The sequence below is a fragment of the Populus euphratica genome, unplaced genomic scaffold, assembly GCF_000495115.2.
Source record: "Populus euphratica unplaced genomic scaffold, PopEup_1.0 scaffold46.1, whole genome shotgun sequence".
Classification (NCBI taxonomy): Eukaryota; Viridiplantae; Streptophyta; class Magnoliopsida; order Malpighiales; family Salicaceae; genus Populus; species Populus euphratica.
In genome coordinates, this window is record NW_011499852.1 from 1,169,891 (window position 1) to 1,188,695 (window position 18,805).

The 18,805-nt window shown below is 33.4% G+C and overlaps 1 protein-coding gene across 7 annotated transcripts; it reads left to right on the top strand.

The window, feature by feature from the left end:
• Positions 1-1,199: 1,199 nt before the first annotated feature.
• DML1 (demeter-like 1) lies at positions 1,200-12,347 on the top strand. 7 transcript variants are annotated; one of them, XM_011020578.1, is made up of 20 exons: positions 1,200-1,323; positions 1,771-2,295; positions 2,696-4,375; positions 4,479-4,889; positions 5,554-5,644; positions 5,739-7,119; positions 7,218-7,297; positions 7,508-7,592; positions 7,691-7,782; positions 7,859-7,927; positions 8,036-8,072; positions 8,167-8,249; positions 8,659-9,135; positions 9,418-9,454; positions 9,553-9,610; positions 10,583-10,722; positions 10,841-10,906; positions 10,997-11,111; positions 11,189-11,227; positions 12,012-12,347. In XM_011020578.1, the coding sequence occupies exons 2-20, from the start codon at positions 1,920-1,922 to the stop codon at positions 12,131-12,133; spliced, it is 5,439 nt and encodes a 1,812-aa protein (XP_011018880.1). In that variant the 5' UTR covers positions 1,200-1,323; positions 1,771-1,919; the 3' UTR covers positions 12,134-12,347. The 7 variants fall into 7 exon arrangements, 5 of the variants coding, with proteins under 5 accessions (XP_011018880.1, XP_011018881.1, XP_011018884.1 ...); XM_011020579.1 differs by having other exon boundaries at positions 2,696-4,366; XR_841605.1 differs by lacking the exons at positions 11,189-11,227; positions 12,012-12,347 and having other exon boundaries at positions 10,337-10,722; positions 10,997-11,045.
• Positions 12,348-18,805: the final 6,458 nt, after the last annotated feature.

An 18,805-nucleotide genomic window follows, 5' to 3' on the forward strand; every position in this document is an offset into this window, starting at 1 on the left:
TGATACTATGGAAAAAAAATATTAAATTAAAAGATAGAGAATTGAAATGTAAAAACAGAAAAATAATATGCCTAATCCTACAACCTTGATAATTTTTATTTTAATTTAAAATTTCATTTTCTAGATTTTGTGTGAGCACGAGTATAAAGAGGAATAAAATGATAAAAAAAAATAGGAAAAAAATGAAAATAAAAATGAACTATACGAGAAAACCTAATACATATAAATAAAAATTTATTAACATAAAGGAAAAAACGAGTGCATGAAGTTATATCGCAATTCAAAAAGGCAAACAAAAAACAACAAATAAAAGATTAACCTAATACATATAAATAAAAATTTATTGACATAAAAAAAAAAACGAGTTCATGAAGCTATATCGCAATTCAAAAAGACAAATAGAAAATAACAAATAAAAGACTATATTACTACATTAAATATTTTTAATCTCAATTTTTATTTGTTTACATATGTATGTATTTTTATTTTTCAAGTATTGATCTATACAGAATTTACAAAATATATTTTATAAGCAGAAATTTCATAAATAAAATAAGAATACTAGGGAAAGCATATCATTAACCTATTATTATTAGTTTAATATATAAACAATTGACGTGGTCTCTTAATTAAAAAAACATGTAAAAAGATATAAATTTGAAATAAAAATAGTTCTTTTACACATGAAATCTATAAGCAATTGATAAAAAATATATATCTCATAACAGGCAAAAATGAGCGCGCACACACGAGGTAGCCACAACATCGGGACTCGGAAAAAGGATAAGGCGGTTAACCTATCCGTGACATTAGAGCTTTTGGAGAAATCATGAGGGCATTATTGAGAAACTTGAAGTGTAGGGGTAGAGGAGTGAGAACTCACGAATCTATAAGGGCAAAAGGTTGAAGTTCAGTCATCTTTTAATTGGTCGCTTTGGTCCCCTCCACCCTGTGCGTGTGCATGTTTCGTATACCCGACCAACACACACGTATATTTTTTCTGCTACTTCTTAAACCTTGCAAGCTGCCAACGATATATATCCATTTATAGCAAAAGAAAATAAATTTAACAACAAAAGCACAAAAGACAGAGGTGATTATAATAATAATAATTAAAAATTAAATTAAGGCTGGAATGTTTACCGGGAAAAGAAGTTATCAGTTAAAAGAGCCCTACCTGTGTACGTGTCTATAAAAAGCTCTGGTTTTGATGCTAGGTTTCTTTTTCACCTATTCTTTCTGTCTGTCGCCTGCTTACTAACTTATTATTTTCTTGGCATACAAGTGACCAGAACAGATCTCCGGCATTGACTCAGTCCACAGGTATCTTTGACTACTAATGGGATTCCTTTTTTTTAGAAATATATTTTTCTTTTCCTGATATATTAGTCTATAGCAACAGGAGAGTAAAGTGGCATTATCTGTGGAGAAATGGTTTTTGTTGTATTTTTTATTTATTTTTCTGATCTTGAATGCTATTGATTTCTTTAAATTCTTTCCGGGAATATCCATTCGGGTATATATAAGATAAGATACATTTTTTAGACTGAAAGTGTCCCACTTTATTGTTCACAATTTTTGGTGAAGCAGCAGAGCCGCTCCCAGCCCCAGGTCTGTTAGAGATCTGCTGTTTCTAAGAAGTGAATTGGAATGTTTTAAGGAATTGGGAAACTGGGTAGCATTGCTACTCGTGTTTTAAGTTTAATCTGTTGAAATTTGTTGCTGTTTGTCTTATGTTGTTTGTCTTCATTTTTTCCCCTGTCTAACCAGCTCCAAAAAATGGGGGCAAAAGGAGAACGATATTATCCACAATTCACCTTGAAGGGAGTTCCGACCGAAGCCTGCTGAGCAAATTGAAGACAATCTTGCCCCAAAAGGAAATGAGCACTGGAAGGGATTGAAGTTTCTGAAAATCAGCAATGGATGTCGGCAAGCAGAACCAAAAGGAGTCATGGATTCCACAGAGTCATGTTAGACATATCCAACCTCGTGTGATCTACACAGACAGGCAGGGAAACGAGCTAGCCCAAGCAGGTAGTTCAGAAATAAAGGGGTTATCTGGATTGGGTGAGTGTTGTCCTCCCTCCAGTTTCAAATGGAAGGCGGCTGCTAGAGGTGCAGAAAAGGGCAGCGCCTGTAATGACTATGTCGAAACATCCAGAGAGTGCTCCACTGGTAATACAGCTACATGGAACCTTATGTCTTTGGACGACCCTCTGTTGGCTCTTGCAGATGCAGCTTCCAGGGAACATTTAAATCCATGGATTATTGGCAACTACACCCAGGAACCCAAGTGTAAGCATAACCGAGTTGACTTTAGAAAAAACTCATTATGTATACTTGGCTTTTATTTCACCAAGGCAGTTCCCTCATGTGCATTCATTTAGCTGCCAAGTACCTGCAGGGTGTAGCAATAGAGATAGAGAAAATGATTATAACAACAAATGGAATTCATTCAGACATCAATGATATTATCAATCAATAGTAAAACGCACAATGGACAGAGACTCTGCGTGTCATTTTGTCCAGAAAAAGGAGAGAGAAAAAAGTCCTTTTGGATGTAGGAACCAGTTTCCAGTATCATTCCCAAGAGAAGCTTTAGTAATTTTAGTTTCTTCATCGATCTGGAAATAATTTGTCTCCATGAAATTTCTATTTTTTTACTGAAACTGCTGATGGTAATAATTTCTTCCAGGGGGGGAGGCAAACGCATTCCCTGCCGAGACCACCTCCCAGTTTGCTCCTGTAACACCAGACAAAGGCATGAAAGTGGAGTCCAAAAGGATCATAGAAATGCAGAATTTATGCACACATTCAGGAAATCAAGAATTTAGTGATGATGGAATTGCTTCCAGGGGAGCTGATGCCAGTGGCCTCCAAACTGATGAAGAACTCTTACAGCGAGCAACAAATTCATTGTTTGCTGTAGGGTCCCCTTTGTTAAAGGAGAATCACAACCCTGACAGGAGAGACGGCGATGTTATTGACCTGAACAGAACACCACAGCAGAAACTAAGGAGGAAAAAGCACAGGCCCAAGGTCATCAACGAAGGCAAACCCAAAGGGCTACAAAAATCAACGACCCCCAAGTCTGCTGGTTCTACTGAAAAGCCAACTGGTAAGAGAAAGTATGTTCGAAAGAAGGCGCTCAGTAAAGCACCAGCAAGTTCCCCAGCAGAAGCAAATGGACAGTCTGCTGATCCAAAGATAATTGAACCGGCCAAGAAGTCTTGCAGAAGGGCCTTAAATTTTGATATAGAAAGGCAGCCTAGAGACAAAAGCTCTAAATGCAGTCCACCTTTTGACTTGGATTCTAAACCAGAGGCACAAACAAACGCAGCAATAAATCAATCAAAATCAACAGTGTTTCTTGGTCGTGGAATTGAAGTGATGGTGGAAACCACACAAGCAGGCATTGCCTATGACCTTACCCGTTCTATAAGTCAAATGCTTAAAAATTACGTATCATTGCCGGACAAAGAAGCACCACGCACATTGTTTCCTGCCCAGACTAGTCAACAACAGGGCAAACAGGATGGAAATTTACAAGAGAAAGGGGTAGATCAAGGGAATGCTCATAATGTACAGGAAGACACAGCACAAATCATTCCAATAAGTCCTAATGGCTCCAATTGCAGCAACAGCACAACTTCGACTTTGGAAGGACAGGCTAGCAGATCAAAGAGGAAGCATTCTGAACAACCAGACACCTGCAGCACAAATCTAACTGGGATTCACTATAATTCTTTGAATGCTTACCAAACCATGCCTTCGCTTCTATTTCGAAAGAAAAAGAGGTCAGAAAAGGGACAAACTCCAGCCACATCAAGCACTTCATCCTCAGTGACAGCTGCAAAGGACATTGCGATAGTAGAAACAGCATGCCCACAGAAGGATCCTGAAAGAGATCCTTTCACACCCAATATTAACTGTTGGATTTCTGCTGGTCCTCGTAATGGACTCCCAGGCAAGCATGTAGAAGAAAGAATAGATCTTCTCAATGACCTGCAAACTTTTGGCTATAGCATAAACCAGACAACAAGATCAACCAAAAAAAGGTCCAGATATCCTGCTAAAATTCGGGATATGGCTTCAGTGACCAGAATTCCAGGGTGTGCATTGCACCCAACTAACCGAAACAGACTTGTTACTGTGGATTGTAATGGGCAGCAAGTAGGAAACTCACACAGACCTCACGTGAGTGTAGAAGCCCTGCTGGCAGAGATGAATGGGACATGGACAACCAAAAAGAGGACCAAGAAGAGAGCTTCTCTGGTTAATTCAGGTTCCTACAGTATAAATGCAGTGCCATATCATGGAAAAATCGTTGTATATAATCAGCACAAATTCTCAGCCAAGGCATTAGGTACTTTATGTAAAAACTTCTAATTTAGACCAAGCTCGTATAAGAATTTTTGAAATCTGAACCTAGCATATCCGCAAAGTGCCTTTTTAACTTTTACAGCTATTTAATGCAGGTGCTCATCCAGAAGAAATGTGGAAACAAATGTTTTCTGTTGATTCAATAGTCGAACAATTAAAGCATCTCGACATCAAGAGGGAAAGCAATGACATTGCATTTGAAGAGCAGAATGCACTTGTCCATTATAATAGTGGAGATGATATGCGGAATGCACTGGTCCTTTACAAAAGAGATGGCACCGTTGTACCCTATGATGGTTCTTTTGGATCCATCAGGAAGCGACGCCCACGCCCAAAGGTTGACCTAGATCAAGAAACTAATAGAGTTTGGAAGCTTCTAATGGGAAACATTAATAGTGAAGGCATTGACGGAACAGATGATGAGAAGGCAAAATGGTGGGAAGAAGAAAGGGCAGTGTTCTGTGGACGGGCAAACTCATTTATAGCACGGATGCATCTTGTACAAGGTACAGATACAATTTTCGTAAATTTTCTCATCAGGCTTCTCAGTGGAAAGTAGCCAATCACTGATTCAGTAACTTAATAAAATAGAAAGTACCTAGTTCCTGCTGTCAACTAATGCTTAACAATAGTACAAGACCAAGCATAGAGCTGTTAGGATTTCTTGTACTATAAAAGCCTCACTGCCAAGGTTGATAATTCTATCCTCAAATGAGATTTTTCTACCATCAAATTGAAACCAGTCCATCTAGCATAAACTGAGTCGTCTAGAAAATCAGAAGAATATTGAAGGTCAAAATTTAATGAGGATGAGAAAAGAGCCAAGGTCATAAGCGTGGAGCATTTTATATATCTTGATAAATGAAATATAAGATGTGCAATGAGCAATTTCACGACCAGCATGATCTAGTGACACTAGTCCGCAGCAAAAAATAAGATAAGACAATCCACTATCAAGACGGAGATATTATTGAAATTAAGAAAGTGTAGAAACAGGTAGCAGATAAAACATCTGCATATTTGAAATTCCAAACAAATTAACCTTGAAACCTCATAAGCAATTCAGTTGAGAAATTCCAGTTACATTTTTTATCCTGAACTTTTCCTCCAAATTTTGGACTCAAATTACTCTTGAACTCATGCTTTATCAGTACAATATCAATTACACAGGGGACAGACGCTTCTCTCCGTGGAAGGGATCGGTTGTGGACTCGGTGATTGGAGTATTTCTTACCCAGAATGTCTCAGATCATCTCTCTAGGTAAAGTTGAGTTTCCCATATAATTTTGATACAGTGCATAATCAGAGAAAAGGCAAAAGGAAACCTCTTATACCATTTATTCATTGTCCTGCAGTTCCGCATTTATGTCACTTGCCGCACGGTTTCCCCTCAAGTCAAAGAACAAGCCATGCTATGATGAGAGGACTAGCTTAGTGATTGAAAAACCAATAGAATTCATACCAGATTCAGAAGAGGGCATAAGATGGAATGAGGTGTCAAATCAATCAATCTGTGGCCAGAGTTCGTTGACTGTCCGTGACATTGAGCCTGATGAAGAGCAAGAGGTAGTCAAAAGCAGTGAAAACTCTGAAAGTAGTACCAGCATCGTCACCTCTGAAACTGAACCACATGCATTCAGTCAATTGATGGTGAGCAGATCAACCGTTGAGAGCTCCATGACCAGAAGGGTAAGTTACATGGTAGAAGAAGGGACACAAATAACTGATGGAATCTCAAGTCAAAATTCAGTGATTTCTGGTCAAAACTCTGTGAATTCTCCAATTGGCCAAGCTTATGAGAAAAAAGAATCATGCTCGGAGAACATCTCAGAAGGAGAATATCTCACTGGTGGATCAAAGCTGTACAATTATAACGATTGCAGATCTTTCATGGAGCTTCTGCGAAAGGTTGGATCTCCCTTGATGCAAGATGCTTACAGCCAAGGCAATGGCAAGATGGACTGTTTGAAAGATCATAAAAGCCCCATCGGAGTGTCCATGGTCACATCCAGTAATTGTTATTGGCACCTTACATCTAACTCTGGAGCTGTGAAGGTTGACTGCTTTGATATGATCCCTAAAGAAACACAATATGGTGATAAAGCCTTAAACAAAAAAGAAGACAGTGCAAAAGATCGCAATGCCCTTGCAGTGGAAACGGCCAGTCAAATTACTGATCAAAATAAGCTGACCTTGATCAATCAAGAAGAATCAAGATCTCCCATGTCAAATAATCAGTCATGCATTGACATTCAAAAAGACAAGCATACGAGTGTCGAGTCCACAGCCATGCCTGTTGAAGACCCCAAAGTCACTGACAATTCATTGATTCAGATGCAAAATAACTACCTGCAGAAAAATCAATACTTACAAAACCTTTCAGGAGAAACCACGCATATAACTGGAAGTACCAGTGCATTTGATAGGCAGCAAAATAATCCACAAAAAACAGCAGCGTCTGAAATGATTGAGCTAGGTTTTTCACAAAGTAAGGAGCTCAATGAGATGAAAGCCGCCACCAGAAAAGCAAAAAGCAGAAGAGTTGGAAATGAAATAAGAGATGACGTTAACTGGGATGCCTTGAGAAAAGAGGCAGAAGCTAATGGAAAGAGAGAGGGAACAGAAAACACAAAGGACTCACTGGACTGGGAAGCTGTAAGATGTGCAGATGTTAATGAGATTGCCAACACAATCAAAGAGCGTGGGATGAACAACATACTTGCAGAACGGATAAAGGTATACATGTCACAATCAATAACAAAGATTTCTAAAGCATGGTTACCTACCAAAGCTAGAGCCTATCTTAGTTGATACTGACTGAAAAATCCATGCAGAACTTGCTTAATCGACTGGTGAAAGAACATGGTAGCATTGATCTGGAATGGTTGAGAGATATTCCACCTGACAAAGCAAAGTAAGCCGAAAGGATTAACCATATAGCCTGCATCAGTTGAACGCATTAAAATACTACTAGTGCAGTTATCATATAAACATGGCATTACTCCGTTGCTAAGCATATGATATAGTGATTGTCTTTTTTTTTTATTAGAAATATTAAATGCAGTTGCTTGGTTTATAAAACAAGACAAAAAAATATATACTTAATTGCAGCTTACTACTGCAGAGAGTATCTGCTAAGCATTAGAGGATTGGGGCTGAAGAGTGTGGAGTGTATACGGCTTCTGACACTTCATCATCTAGCATTCCCAGTAAGCTTTAATCAGTTGGACATACTTAATAAACAAAACAACATACGGATCTCAACTTTTGGCTATTAGAGATCTCAGCCCTATATATTGCATAACAGGTTGACACAAATGTTGGACGCATAGCTGTACGACTGGGATGGGTCCCCCTTCAGCCACTTCCTGAATCACTTCAGCTGCATCTTCTAGAGCTGTTAGTATTATTAACTGAAAGTCTACTGATGCTAACTAAATGCTCATGACACAAGTACTAATGTGCTGATGTGCAGGTACCCTGTGCTGGAATCAATTCAAAAATACCTCTGGCCTCGATTGTGCAAACTTGATCAAAGAACACTGTAGAGAAATATTTCATTTGACATTAACTCAACTCGTGAATATACTTAATGTACAAATAGAATTAATTATGAATACATTTAACTAATCCATTGTTAATGCATAAACAGGTATGAGCTTCATTATCAGATGATCACATTTGGAAAGGTGTGTTTCATATACTGTAAACTTGAAGTGATATGCTCTTCTTTGTGGTTAATTAAAAGCTCAAGCTAAGGAAGCACTATTTGAGATCATGCAGGTATTCTGTACAAAAAGCAAACCAAATTGCAATGCATGTCCAATGAGAGGAGAATGCAGACATTTTGCAAGTGCATTTGCAAGGTTTGCATATAATTTGTTCCATTTCTTACAATGGCACTGCCTTGTGGTTAGCATGGTAGCAAACAAATGCAGGAATTAGTTCCATAAACCTAACACCATCTAGAACCCTCTTTAGTTTTCATAAAAACTGGAGGTTGATTTTTTTTTAATTGGATCAACTAACGGAGCTTCAAATGGTTATGGATTGTTCAGTTCTTAAGTAAAAATGATAATTTTAAGAAAAAAAAACCATCTATAACTTCATAGTTTGATTATACCATGGACAACCATTTCCATGAAGAAAATATTGCAGTTAAATTAGCATCTACAAATCCCAATTAAGAAACATACCCTGAACAACATTTTCCTTAACATGCATGAAAAGCTAGATTTGTTATTTGTTAACTTATCATAAACTTATTGGATGTAGTGCAAGGCTTGCCCTTCCGGGACCAGAAGAAAAAAGTATAGTGAGTGCAACCGAGAATATATCTGGCCAAAACCCTGCTGTGGATGCTGCTCAATTGCCCCTGCCCCTGACCCTGCCCCAAACAGCTAAACAATCCGAAGGAAGTCAACAGCCAGAAGCAAGCAGGCTCGCAGAAAGCAAATCCAGAATCACTGACTACGAACCTATCATTGAAGAACCATCATCACCAGAACCAGTGTCTACACAAGTAACAGAAAATGATATGGAGGATACATTCTGCGAGGATCCTGATGAAATCCCCATCATCAAACTTAACATTGAAGAATTCACTCAGAATTTACAGAACTATATGCAAGAGAATATGGAACTTCAAGAAGCTGATATGTCTAAGGCCTTAGTTGCTTTAACTGCAGAAGCTGCCTCCATTCCCGTTCCCAAGCTTAAGAATGTTAGTCGGTTACGAACCGAGCACCAGGTGTAAGTATCAACCTCCTCACTAAAACTGTTCTCTTATTGAAACAATAGTAGGCAAAATTTAGCTTATGAAGTAAATGTCACCAGCCCCATACAAAACTTGTAACTTCTTCTAAGGGAATCAAAATTGGAACATGATAAAATCTCACCATTCAGCATTGAAGCCAAATGCTTTTCAACACATTTCATGTTGGCCATGATAAAAATAGGCAAAAATCTTTTGCCAGAACTAAAAGGTAAAATCTTCTCGTACATTCTAATTTTCTCTCTTTCACCATCATGCAGATACGAACTTCCAGATTCTCACCCTCTTCTGCAAAGGGTTAGTTAATTCTGCTTCTACTTCATCAGCAATGTTACATGAAATGTGCCCACATAGCCAAACTTCTTTCCTAATCATGTGTTTTGCTTTTGAATCAGTTGGATAGGCGAGAACCTGATGATCCATGTTCATACCTTCTTGCCATATGGACACCAGGTAGGTGAATAACAAAGAGAAACAGCTATGACACAATTCTTTCTGCATAGTGGCAAATTAGCTGAGTTGCTGATGAACTATTCAGGTACTCTATGCCCAATATTAGCTGGGGTAAAATCAGAAATCAAGCAAGCCATGTCAAAACCCTGTGAGATGCTTTTAGGAAAAGGATCTGAGTCCAAGCTTTGCAGGGCTAAAAGCTCAGAAGCATGGGTTGCTTCTTAATACCAAGTTATGATTAAAATACTCACATATAGGCTTGGATCCTCGAATCCTTGGATGTGGGATTCATTAGTTAAGAACGAAAACAATGGTCAACAGAAAGAACAGAAAATCTACAAACAAGAAATCCATTCAGTCAATAATGTTGTCCCTCAAAAATCATAGTCAAGTCCAGCATCAAAAAGGAATGACTTATTTAAATCAGTCTAATGACCATCTCACTTTTAAGAGAAATGTGGAATTTGTAAATTCCTGCTTCAAAAAAGAACTAAAAGATGAGGGATTCCGGAGCTGCACCCAGTGTGTCCCAATCTGTGTCTTAGACTTTCCATCTGACGCAAGCAGGCCTGTTTGGATGACTATTAATCATTCTTCCTCCCCTCTTCTTTTACAAATTTTCATAAAGACCAAAGTTAACAGGTTAGGGTGCATGCGCTTTGCTGCTGGCCATGTGGCAGGCTCAAGCTTGACTCGCTTGTCACTGAATAGACTACTAGTATTCAGGGCTTGTGTCAAGATCAAGAAAAGCTCTTTCAATTGTGGGAGTAGAATAACCTGAACAGTCCAACAACTCAACTCAGCTCAATTGAACACCCTATGCATTTCCCATTATAGCATGAGCAATCACAAATCACAGGTTTGCAAAATATATGTGATGTTCATTAACAAGTTAATACAGGCAAAGTTCAGATATGTGTAGGCTATAGTTCTGTAGGTATCTGATCAATTGTGCAAAATCACCCACATTAGGCGAAACAGCAAACTCCATTCAACCACTGGAAAGAAGTTGCAGCTTACATGAATGTGGTGAATTGTGTGATGAGAAAACATGTTTCTCATGCAACAACATACGGGAAGAAAATTCTCAAATTGTTCGAGGGACTCTCTTGGTGAGAATAAGCATGCCACTATTGCTAATATAATTGTATTCTTGAAAAAACTTCTTAGTGAAGGTTGGAATCCGTATAAATTAAATATTAACCAATTGTTCTAACATGTCAAAAACAGATACCATGTCGAACAGCGATGAGGGGAAGCTTTCCCCTCAATGGCACATATTTTCAAGTTAACGAGGTAATAAGCTAGGAGGACACCTTCAGGTGATATAAAGCAGCTTTTGAGTTTTGCAGTTTAGATGATGCTAATGACATGTTCTCTATGTAGGTATTTGCTGACCATGATTCTAGTCTGAATCCAATTGATGTTCCTAGAGCATGGATATGGAACCTGCCCAGACGAACTGTGTACTTTGGAACCTCCATACCAACAATATTCAAAGGTATATATATAGTAATGCTGTTATGACAAATGATATGAAATCAATAAATGGCACTCACACTAAGTTTGGTCTATCAGGTTTGACAACAGAAGGTATTCAGCATTGTTTCTGGAGAGGTAAGTGATAGTGTAGATTCTTCCTTTCTCTATAGCTACCTACTGGCTGCTTTAGTTTCAAAACTAGCCATTAGTTCTGCAATTGTTGCCTTAGTTACCCTTGCGTTATTTCATCCCAATGCTTCTTCTCTTTAAACATTAGATTAATGCACAAAATCCTGATATGATATAGAATGCTAACATTCTGAATTCCTCAAGGCAGCCTTGTGCTGAACGCTAACCAGCAATAGGTTTTGAGAATATCTCCTCCAAAAACCGATAATTTCTCATGTTGCTTTTTTAGTTAGTAAATGAAACGGTTAGATTAAGACTTTGTGATATTTTGATTTCCGCCGTGCTTGAGATCTGACAATTTAAAAATGCTTGAGGTGGCCCATGGACTTCATCTGTAGATGCAATATCAAGTTTTAGGGATTCTCAGTCATGTTGAACTCTGTAATTCAAAAAAGGCTATTAGTTCCCAGAGATGATCATGTAAGATGAATGCACACGGAAAATCAAGAGACAATTGTACTAACAATAGAATGAAGAATTTGCATGCAGCTCTGATGAACAGCATCTAACAATGGTACCCTTAACCCTTACATGCAGACATGCAGACATGCAAATAAGCCTTATCTGTCTTTCTGCAGGAAGTACACGTTATGATAGATTTCCCTTAAGACCAGACAATATACAAATGTTCCAAATATTCATTTTTGATTTATTGCAATTCCCCTTTTCTGGGGAACTCGGTTTAAGATTTGCTCATTCTCTATTGGTTATATATATATGAGAATTGCAGGATATGTCTGCGTTAGGGGATTTGACCAGAAGACACGAGCACCCCGACCACTGATGGCCAGATTGCATTTTCCAGCTAGCAAATTAACCCAGACAAAAAAGGGTGATATTAGTGGTCGGTAGATAACACTGTTAATTATCTGCACCACAAGCAGAGTGTGACAGGTGACCATGTTTGAGCAACAATAACCAGCGGCAACCAATTCACTCGATTCATGAAACGAGGTGAAAATTTTCAGCTTATGTTGTATGATACCATAACGTAATGTGCATTTGTTATTGAAATGGCAATTTCTTAGTGATATGCTTGCATTCAAGCATTCTTCACTGGGTATCACCGACGTGTGTAAAATAATGTTAACGTAACGTGGTAGCTATGCTAGCCTTTACAAGGACAAGCTTGTGAGGAAGCCGGCAAAGTTGATATAACCAGAACTAGAACGGCAGATTTAGAAATACTACAAGTCCTGAAACATCTTCAAAGCATTTCCACAGGGATAAATAGCAAGATTTGGGCATGGCTTACTGATCATGTTTTGCACAGAGCTGTCCAGACATCCATCGCAAAAGGCATGTTCCAATTTGGGATGGATTATAGCTGAGCCTTGCACATTACTGATCATGTTTTGCACAGAGCCGTCCAGACATCCATCGCATTCCGATTTGGGATAGATTATAGCTAAGAATGCCTTGCACGTTAAACTGATATTTTGTTAACAAAAATCTATCATTTGCGTAACAAAAATTTATATATAAAACAAAAAAATCTACAACACCCACCAGAGATAAGAAATGTGAAGATGATGGAGAAAAACAAGATCAGATCCCAGGTATTGCTTCAAGGATCGCACTAGTTGTCACGATTAGGATTCGAGAAACAAGAGAGCAGAGGATGATAGTGCAACCTTGGCCGCCTTACCGCCCTGGCCTTTTCAACTTCTGCTTCCCTCCTGAACCTATCTTTCCTTTTTAAAAATGTTTGTTTGCATTGAGAATAAGATGAAGAGTTTTTTTTTAAATAATTTTAATATATATATTAAAATAAAATTTTTTATTTTTCATATTAGTATATTAAAATCATCAAAAGCATTGAAAACAATTAATTTGACATTACAATGTTGAGTATTTTTTAAATAATCTTTTATTTAAAAATATATTAAAATATTTTTTTATTTTTAATGTTGGTATATTAAAATCATCGAAAACATTAAAAACACAATTTAAGATTAGGATGATATTTTTTTATATAGATTTTTTATTTAAAATAATTTTTTTAACAATACATTAAAATTATTAAATGCATTAAAAATGATTCATTTAATGTTTCAAATATATTTTTTTAAACACCTAGAAGCAAGACCGAAAATTGTGTCGTACACCTTCCTTTTACATGAATTACTAACCATTTGGGAACGTGATTGACGCCACGTTCCTTAAATTTTAATTTTTTTAATAAATTTTTTTATAATTTTAAATAGTTTTGATATGATAATTTTAAAAATATTTTTTAAAAAACTAAAAATATTATTTTGATATGCATTCTTAACTGATGAAGTGCGTTATCATTTGCATTTTGTCCTGATCATATATTTTTTATTAGTAAACTTGCATAATAATTTTACTTAAATTCATTGAAAATTCTTTTTTAAAATCTTAATTAAGTAAAAAACTATAACTTATAATTTATCTTAAATTAATTTTTCAAAATATAAACATAAAAGCTAACAAACTATAACTTATAATTTATCTTAAATTACTTTTTCAAAATATAAACATAAAAGCTATCATGTTATATAATATATTTATTATATAAATAGCTTGCGCTAAACCATGATTCCAGTTAAAAAAATTTAATATAAAAAAGGATGTTTGAGCGATAATAGTGTTTTTAAATAAACAAAAAAAAAATTAGGTCATTGAATCAAATGTGTTTAATAAGTTTATTAATTTAATAATATGATTATATATAAAAAAAGCCGGTGACAATAAAAAAACAAAAATAAATAAACAATGACTCATCAAAAAAATAAACTTTTATCAATATTATGAAAATATATCCTATAAATATTATTAAAATGCCTCAACAATGCTATTTGATAACATAGCAAAAATTAAATGAAAACAGGTTAATCTCATGAAGAGAATTAAAAAAAAAAAGCTAGATTACTGGTAAAAAATATAGAAATCAAATTGAATAAAAAAATAAATAAAATAAAATATCAATAGATAAAATTAAAGAACAAAATTAACTTTAAAAGGTATTAAAACCAAACATAATTAGCAATAAAATAAACTCAAAATCAATGCAAGTACAAACTAATAGGACACATTTGATTTTTTTGAATGGCTAACATGAAATCCAAAGCGAGGAAAGAGAAAAGGAGAAGAAACAAAAAAAAATTCAGTGGAGTCCACTCGTAGTTCCTCCATGCGCACATGTCTGATCACCAGAAAAAGGATGACATGATACTTTAAGTTTTCTGGGAAATACGGTCTAACCTGTGTTTTCAAATAAATTTAATTTTTTTTGCTTAAAATTAAATTTTTTCTAGTATTTTTTTGCTTAAAATTAAATTTTTTCTAGTGTTTTTTTATCGTTTTAATACGTTGATATTAAAAATTATTTTAAAAATAAAAATATATTATATTGATATATTTTTAAGTAAAAAGCATTTTAAACCACAAATGCTGCTACAATCTAAATACACTCTTTCAATATTGTTATTAAAGACAATGTTTTATTATTAAAACACATTGTACATGACGCCTAAAAAATGCGAACACCTCCCACTTGTTATTGTTATATTTTAATTATAGTTTTAGCTGTTAAAAAACTAAATTATCCCTTCTCTAAATTGATTATAAAAAAATAACATTAGCAAAAATATAAAAACGCCCCTTAATTTATGTTTAGTTTTTTATTTTATTTTTAAAAAAAATTAAACATTACATTGTGCAATCAAAGTGTTAAAAACCCAAAATTTCCTGAATCTTAGTTTTTTTTTTATCTTTTCTTCGGGGGTATCTAAGCTATTGCATTTTACATAAAATCGGGGGTATCTAAGCTATTGCATTTTACGTAAAAACATGAAAGATAAATATATCACTGATTAATATAATAATAACAAATAAACTACATAAAAAACCTCATTTTACCCATAACTAGTTTATTGTTTTTTATTATAACGGGTAAAATGATTATTTAATTGTTATAATTATCTCACAATTCACGTAGCACATTTATAGTTTTGTTTTAATATCTATTTTTTTTAAATTACATTTTATATGTTTAGAAGATATTTGGAAACGTGAATCAATTTATATTTAAAAAAATATAAATTTTTTTGTTAAAAAATATTTTTTAAATTATTTTAATATATTGATCTTAAAAATAATTTTTTAAACATAAAAAATATTATTTAAATATATTTCAACATAAAAAAAACATCTTAAAAAAATAATTGATAAAATAATTGATGAAGTATTTCGGTAGCCTGGTCCAGAGCCCATTTATTAATATGTACATGGCTATGAACTTTGATTAGTAATATCAGTTATGGTTGCATTAGTTGTGGTTGTTGTAAAGTGCATGTATTATTTACTATTGAAATAATTTGATGCTATTATGATATTTAAAATTCAATATTTTCATTTTTCGAAGTTTCATTTTTTATGGCTTTCAAGGCATCTCCGACGGAGAGCGAAATGGAAAACCATAAGCAATAGCTACTAAAATGGCTGGTCTTCAATTGTTTTTTTGGGTCTCCGACGGGATAGCCAAATTGGACGCTAAAATCCCTTTTTGTGTATGTTTTCTTTCGATGAAAAATATACAATTGAAGGAAATTTTTATCTGTTTTTCCTCTTTAAACTTTCACTCTCTCTTTTTATTTTATGTAGAATACAAAATAACTTGTTACAATACTAGAGTACCACACGAGGGAAAAAATAAATAAATTACACTATTTAATATGTTATATTGATAATTTACTTGTTTTAAATATTATTATTAAACCTGACTTAGCTTAGCAGGTTAGGTTGATCTGGGACCGGTCGACTTGGTGACTGAACTAATCCGGGTTATTAAACCTGACTTAGCTTAGCAGGTTGATCTGGGACCCGATCGACTTGGTGACTGAACTAATCCGAGTTTAATAAAAAACCAGTCGGAAAAATAGCTTAGCCAAACCTCGGCAACCTGATGGGTCGACCCATGACCCAAGCAACCTTGGTGAACATAGATGAGACCTAGTTTTTTTTTTTAATATGAGATTTGAAACCTATTAGTATATATACAATATATTCACAAAAAAAAATATGTATTTTTAATGTAGGATAAAAAAGCTTCTAGTTTAAATACTTCAACTTAAAAGAATAACAAAATATCTTTTTAATATGAGATTTCAAGTCCTTTCATATATATACTCGATGTTCCTATAAAAAAATTATATTTTTTTAATATAGGATTTAAAACCCGTTAGTTTATATATTCTATGTTTCCAATAAAAAAATCATATTTTTTCAATGTGAGATAAAAAAATAGTTTAAATACTTTAACTTATAAAATGATAACATAATATCTTTTTAATATGAGATTTGAAATCTATTAGTATATATATTCTTTATTCACAATAAAAAAGTTATGTTTTTTTAACATGAATTTTTTTTTTTGATTTAGATATTTTAACTTAAAAGCTCAACACAATATCTTTTTAACGTGGAATAAAAAAATTTAAAATATTATTCTAAACTTTATTATTTTCAGTATGTATAATCTATATTTACATGAATTTTTTCATATGAAATATTTAAAATTCATTTTTAAAAAAAAATTAGATTGATACAAATTAACATAGATTAACCTGTAAAACTCTAGACCCGATTTTTTAACTGGTTAACTCCCAATCTAAATTTAATAACTATGATTTTCAATAGTTATAGATGACCTTGAAGCTCTATTAAACACCTTTTTTTTTTGTTCTTTAGGAAAAGTCCTAGGTCAACAAAAAAAAAAAGCGAACATTTTATATGGTTCGTTTGTTTTAAATTATTTATATATTTTTTTAAAAAATTGATTTTTGACCTTGCAATTTAAAAACATGATCAACGAAATCTACTTTTTGATTAACTGTGTGTTTTGTATATATGTTTTTTAAAATATTTTAAATTGAAAATATATTATTTTTCTATTTTTAATATTAATATATTAACTATAAAAAATAAAAATAAAAATAAATTGATATATTTTAAAAAATAATTTAAAATTTTCTTTGAAAAATAGATTCAACTACAGTGCCAAATATTTTTTTTTTGAAAAAAACTAAGGTTCTGAAGAAAAAGTTTTTAAAATTAAAAAAATTCACTTTCCCTGACAACTCGACAACTAAAATTATGCACCATTCATTATTTTTACATAGACACACATTAATATAACATCTCATTGCAAGAGGAAAGTCTACATAGCACAAGAAGGAAGACGAACTACATGTTGACAGTTACGAAAATCACTGTAGTAAAGATGTCCAAGTGAAAAAATTAAAAATATATATATTAAACACGAAAATATAAAAGGATCTTATATATTGATGATAAACATTTATAGAATTTGAAAAAGAAAGTCAAAACAACAAAAGATTTGGCGCTCTTCCTTGAATCTTCCTATTTATTCTTAATGTATTGAATTTACACTCAATATTTTTTTCATTGTACAAAACCCGTGAATTATTCTGAATTTAATGTCAGGATTTTAAATAATTTATTTTCCAACAAGGATACAAACTAATAGCAGTTTCGTAGTTGCCTGGAGTATTTATTAAATTGTCGACACTTGCAATTTTAAATGTTCTTGATTGATTTATTTTTGTGGTTTTTCGTTGGTTTATAAAATTCATTTAATTTTTATTTGCAAGTTGGAAGTGTCACCGATATTTTATTTTATTTTTTATAGATGTTTCTATGTGCGTGTGGTTTGTGATTTTTTTAGGAGGGTATAGTTGTTATTTTGTATTATATATCCCAGAAAAAAATAATTATTTTAGAGGGGTGACTGTCCTCTGGTTCCATCATTGCATGCTGCAGTGCACGCGATAGAGTATAATTTTATAATAAAAAATCACCAAAAAAATCAGTTTTTCAAAAGAGTTGCCAGTCGCACTGCGAGATTGGATTCTGCAGGCAGTAGTAGTTTGGACCGGGCATGTGGAGTTGTGGTGGTCATGAAAGTTGAGTTGTGGTAATGGAAGTTGAAAAAAAAAATTGTGTTTTTTAGTATCATGTAAATTTTTAATTGAATATATATATATAATTTTTAATTCTAATTAATAAATAAATATCTGACCTTGCAATGCAAGGAATTTTTATTTTTTATTATTTAATTATCTAGCCATTAAAATAGATATTTGCACCAAATAAAATAATTTAAATCTTGGAGAAGAAGTATTTTTCAATCTAAATTCTTTTTTCCCATTCATATTTTTTTTGGGTGAAACATATGTTTTTTTCATTGACAACATGGCTTAATGAATAAAAAAAAGATAATTAAAATAAATATTAAAAAAAGCTCTCATGGTTTGAAACATGAAGGGAAAAATGAATCTCTTTAATCAAAACTGTCTTTTTTTACTCACCTCTTCTTTTATAAAAAAAAATATCCTTTTTTATAAAAATAATTTTTTTAAAATAAAAACTTATCATAAATAATAAAATTTTAATAGATAAAAAATAATGAATCAATAATTTTTATGTAAATTGAATATAATTTTTTTAAATAATAATAAAACAATAAAAAGGAATATG

Bases quoted from the DNA above. Each gene is read 5' to 3' on its own strand.
- DML1 (XM_011020578.1), top strand. From the start codon at position 1,920: ATGGATGTCGGCAAGCAGAACCAAAAGGAGTCATGGATTCCACAGAGT. The intron at 7,298-7,507 runs GTAAGCCGAAAG...TTACTACTGCAG, and splicing joins ATTCCACCTGACAAAGCAAA to AGAGTATCTGCTAAGCATTA. The intron at 7,783-7,858 runs GTTAGTATTATT...GCTGATGTGCAG, and splicing joins CAGCTGCATCTTCTAGAGCT to GTACCCTGTGCTGGAATCAA.